Genomic DNA, 5269 nt, shown 5'->3' with positions numbered 1-5269 from the left:
TCCTCTTCCATCGGATTGTCCCCGTAGAAAACTATATAAAACAAAAGAATTTTCAATAAGAAAACCTCATGTTAATACATAGAATACAATCTTTATTATATCAAATATGCTGATACAATACAATATAAAGACAACAACAAACTTATCTTCTTATTACAATCATCACAAATGGACATAATTAAGTAGATCACTAGGAGATTGAGGGACTAGTCGAAGTCGCCAAACACGTTGTTTGCGGTGTACTCAATCAATGTGTTCTCCATTTCAGCAGTATCCTCAGGCAGATAAGGAACCATGGAGTTGCTCGGTACAGGAGGAACATCGTGCGAATCACCAGCTCCTTTTGCGCTATCCGGATGAAGGTTGAAGTTGGCTTCAAACCTTTTCCCTTGAGGTGCTTTGCGTCCCTGAGATTGCTGGTACAACAAAACAAGATGCTTGGGCATTGTGCACTTTTCAGTAGAATGCGTGTAGCATCCACACTTGCTGCAAAGCTTAGATTTATCAAACCTGGGCTTTGAAGTGCCTTTTCCCTTGCCTGGGTGTCTAGATCTCATGTTCCCATTGCGCTTTCACTTATGCTCGGAATTGGATTGTTTACCTCGAGAGGTACCATTAAACTTTTGTCTATTTGCAACATTCAGATGAACTTCAGGTAAAGGTTGTGCCCCAACTGGGCGCTGAGAGCCATTCTTAGCGAGTAGCTCATCATGCTTTTCAGCCTGAAGTAACATGTGAATAAGCTCGGAATAGACAGTGTAGTTACGAGCACGTTATTGCTATTGGAGGATCCTATCTGAAGGGAGCATAGTAGACAAAGTTTTCTCTATCTTCTCCCCCTCAGTAAGTTCCTTCTCACAAAAGTGCAGTTTGGAACATATCTTATGAACAACATGATTGTACTCACCAATGGACTTGAAATCCTGAAGACGGAGATGAGTCCAATCATGGAGTGCTTTGGGCAGGACTACTGCCTTCTGCTGTTCATACCTCGTTTTGAGGGCCAGAAACAGAGTACTAGGAGATTCCTCCTATAAATACTCAGACTTGAGATTTGGATGAATATGGTGCCTTATGATGAATAAGGCAGCATAGTTCTGTTGTTCTATCAGTGGCGTGGCCCCAGCCGGGAGAGGAGTCTCCGGGGGTTGTATTGCACGCGCTATCCCACGGGACGCAAGACTAATCTTGATGTCCATAGCCCATGTAGGATAATTGTGGCCATTGAGAGCAAGCTCCTCAAATTCTTTGGCAGTCATCTTTGCCTACATGGGAAAACCAGAGATAATTAATTTATGGGTGGTAAATTAAAAACCATCATGGTTGTGTAATAAGAATGCAAAAAATTGACACTCAAGTGTAAACTTGAAAAATTCTCAACCTCAATTGTGTGAACATAACACTTTGAAGATCACTTAGATCTCACAGTAATAGGCTACATCACTATTACCTTATGTATGCTACAATTCAGATATAAGGAATATATGTTGGAGGTAATCGTTTGTCGAGAATGACAAAGCGTAGACCTCACAGTAAGAGAGGATAGTCTGCAAATGAGCAGTAGATCACAACTCATTACCTTGTGGTTCCAAATAAGATGAGGGAGAAATATTCAAAAATTTGCAAGTTTGATATGCGAGAGAAGATCTCAATCGCAAAAACATGTTCAATAAAAATGAGATGTGGTAAACACATGGAACATGTCATTCTTCCCAGATGAACTCCGGTAATTTATTTATACGCAATCCATTACATAATATAAACACACCTACTAATAATTACACAAGTCCTGATATAGAATAAATCTAAAACAGGACTAGAATGTAAGTAGTAGTCAATCTAAGTACTAAACAGTACTAAACATAGTCTAAAACTGCATAAATACAACAATTAGTACTACTGTTAATAAAACAGAGAGAAAAGAAAAAAAAATATGAATCAGACCAGAAAGGAGGCAGCTGGAGGACACATCAGGCGCCTGGGCATGGGCCTCCATGGCCTTTGGCCAGCCCACCCGCAGCCCCACCGCATAAGAGAGGGAGGAGGCGGCGGTTACGGATAAGGGTCTGAGACCCGAAACCGCACCACCCGCTCGATCCCCTTCCCTGCACGGCGCCGGTGACTGGAGTGGCCGCCGCAGCCCCTCGCGGCGCCGGAGTTCACCGGCGCAACACCGACGAGCCTTCCTCGTCCGAAGAAGACACGATGACGATGGGGTCCGGGCGAGCACCCTCTGGCGCGGCGCTAGCGAGGCCGAGGCTCACTGGAGCCCATGAACCGGGGCGGCGGCTGGGGCGGTAGTCGATTACGGCGACGGCGTGCCCGAAGAGATGCCCGAAGCGCCGTGCGGCACGACTGCTCGAGCCCGCTGCCGTCTCCTGCTGAAGCGGGCTGTTGGCGTTGGCGTTCTCCATGTCGGCTCCAAGGCGGACGACGCCGGAGGCGCTGGTTGGCGCGGAGATGAAGGCGAGTGCCTCCTCCTCATCCACCACGAAGCGCAAGGGCACCGGGGCATAGCCATGCGGGCGGCGGCTCGGGCCAGCGGCCACGGCATCCGGTGTCGGTGTCGATGGCGGGAGCCACCCTGCCGGTGGAGGAGGGGTGGAGGCAGAGAACCGTGGGGTGCGGCGCTGTGCACCATAGGGGCGCTCGGACCGGCCACAAGCCATGGGTCGAGCACCCTGTTCACAGACGGCGCACGCGCAACAACGCCAAGGCCATGCCCGTGGGCGTGGCGAGCACCAGGAGCGACGTGTCCGTCAACGCCGTGGCCGCGTCCAGTGGCACGGTGACCACCACGGGCGCCACGTCCAGTGGCGCGGTGACCATAACGGCCAGCAGCACAACGGCCGAAATGACGAACGGCCTGCATCCTACGACGAAAACGTCGGAGACCACCAACGCCATGGTAGCGGCGACGGTAGCGACGACCGTCCTCACGGATCAGGCGGAGAAAGAAGGAAACAAGGCCAGGCATCTCACTGGCGGCAAGTGCTCCCTCTCTTCTCCTTTCTTTGTTGCCTTTCGCTCTCGCTGGTTGTCTACGTGTTGATAACGTGTTTTAAATCAGAATGATTGAATCCCTTGACGATGGTTTACAGGACGCTTATATATCTCCTGGAGAGACACAACGATCCAGAGGAGGTGTCGGTTCCAGAGAGATGCGCCGGTTGCCAGGACACAGGCGTCCGCGCGATGCAACTGCTTGGCCGTTGGGCAAGGGGAGATTTCCCTTTTACAGAATTAATCTCAACAGTTCGAACACTGGGGTGCGCGTGAAGATCTCCCCCTACCGATCCACGTCCTAGCTTCGCTAAGATATCAGGTACTGACTCGATGAACTCGAAACACAAGGGACACAAGATTTATACTGGTTCGGGCCACCATTGTGGTGTAATACCCTACTCCAGTGTGTGGTGGTGGATTGCCTCTTGGGTTGAGGATGAACAGTACAAGGGGAAGAACAGCCTCATGAGGAGAGGTGTTCTTGTGCTTGGTGGGTAAGAGGATGTGCTGAATGAGTTCCAGCCTTGTTCCACCCCCTCCTATTGTGGTGGCTAATCCTATTTATAGAGGCCCTGGTCCTCTCCCCAAATATTAAGCGGGAAGGGAGCCAACAATGGCCAATTCGAAAGGGGACAACTAGTACAACTTATCTTGACAAAAGTGGTCTTCACCTGTTATAGGCTCTGGTGGTGACGCCATCTTGGGCTCCATGGTGACCTCCGTCTTGCCACCCTTCTGGTCTTGGTCTCGTTGCATCGATATGGAAACCTTTGCTTGACGCCTCGGTACTCCGCGCCTGCGCTTACTTCCTTAGCATCAAAGAGGAAACAAGGACACTGTGCGCGCTGGCGCCCGCCTAGCCTTGGTCGTCATGGATTACGTCACTGGAACCTCGCGAGGTTTGCCTGGCCTTGATCTCTCCGCCCCTCGCAAGCAAGCCTGGTGAGGCCGCTCCTGAGGAGGTCTTGCGTCATTCGCCTCGTGAGGCTTGGCCCCTCGCGAGGGTCTTGAGTCCTTGCTGGTGAAGAAGGGTCGTACGGGCCCTCTCGCAGGGCCACGCCGTGGGCCGCAGGCAGGCAAGTCTGGGTACCCCTGTTCCCAGAACCCCGACAGTAGCCCCCGTGCCCAAGGCGCGCTCGGGCTTGGCTTCGAGGCGAAGCCAAGGAGCAAGCGCGGAGCGCCGCGGGCCCCAATAGCCTGCGACCTTGGTCGACGCATGGCAGTTGATTAGACGTGGGCGTCTCCGCTTCCCCACGATGCCTCGACAACTGCCCGACTTGACGAGTCCCTGCTGCATGCAAGGAAAAACCATCATTATTATAGGTCGTGGAGGCCGGCGGTTGGCCTCCCCTTGGCTATAAATGGGAGGTGGGGGCGGAGCCCCCATCGCCCATCTCTTCCCATTCTGCTTGCTTCTTACTCTTTGGTCCATCGCCAGTTGCAACACCAATGGTGCCGTCGAAGAGGTTCTTCACCATGGAGAAAGGGAAGGCCCCTCGCGAGGGGCTCGGCTCTCCGGCGCCCAAGCATGGACGCGGTCGTCCCCGCAAGCACACTGCGACCCCCACCGCAGCCCCGCACAGCCGTGACGGTGCCGCTTCGCATGGTAGGGGCCGCTCCGATCGCGGCGGTCCTGTCGATGAAGGGAGACGTGTCGTGGTCACGCGGCCTTCCCAGCCGCGCTTCCACTCGGTGGAGGTGCTGCCGGAGTTTGTCATCTAGTCGGAGAACCTGGCCGGCAACTGGCTTCAGCTCTCGCGTTTCTTCGTTGATGAGCTGCCAGCCTCGGGTCCAGGCGGGCTCTGGCTGCAAGCGGACAACTGCTGTAGCAGGGCTTCCTGGGTCACGGTCGAGGTCCCCGTAGCAGGCAACATAGCCCTGGCCCGTGGCTGGCAGACGTTTGCCCCTGCGCGCGGCCTGGGCATGCGGTGCACCCTCCATTTCAAGTATGACGGTGATGCGACCCTCTACGTGAGGGTGTTTGGGGAAGATGGTCGCCGTGTCGGGTGCTGCCCCGAGGTTAACGACGGTGAGGAGGTGCTCGGCCTTGGCGATGGTCGTGATGAGGACGAGGGCGAACCCGCCCTTGGGGCCGACCACGTCTCGTCCAACTACGGCGGCTCTTCCTCCAGCGACATCCCCAGCAGCGGTGGTTACGACCAGCCGCCACGCCGCCGTGCCCTCTTTGAGGGCAGCAGTGGGTCGTCTCATCGACGCGCCATCGTGAAGCGCGAGGAGGGATCGGGCTGAGCTCAGGACGGTG

General features: G+C 53.9%; 1 protein-coding gene across 1 annotated transcript; it reads left to right on the top strand.

Moving 5' to 3' along the window:
- The first annotated feature begins 2078 nt into the window (after nt 1-2078).
- Nucleotides 2079-3757, top strand: LOC123130314 (uncharacterized). Its single transcript, XM_044550236.1, has 2 exons — nt 2079-2987; nt 3102-3757. Exons 1-2 carry the CDS (start codon nt 2570-2572, stop codon nt 3245-3247), a joined length of 564 nt encoding a protein of 187 aa, XP_044406171.1. The 5' UTR covers nt 2079-2569; the 3' UTR covers nt 3248-3757.
- The last annotated feature ends 1512 nt before the right edge of the window (nt 3758-5269 follow it).

This window comes from Triticum aestivum, chromosome 6A, assembly GCF_018294505.1.
Source record: "Triticum aestivum cultivar Chinese Spring chromosome 6A, IWGSC CS RefSeq v2.1, whole genome shotgun sequence".
NCBI lineage: Eukaryota > Viridiplantae > Streptophyta > Magnoliopsida > Poales > Poaceae > Triticum > Triticum aestivum.
Note: the sequence above shows the minus strand (reverse complement) of the source record. Positions and strands in the feature narration are given on the sequence as shown.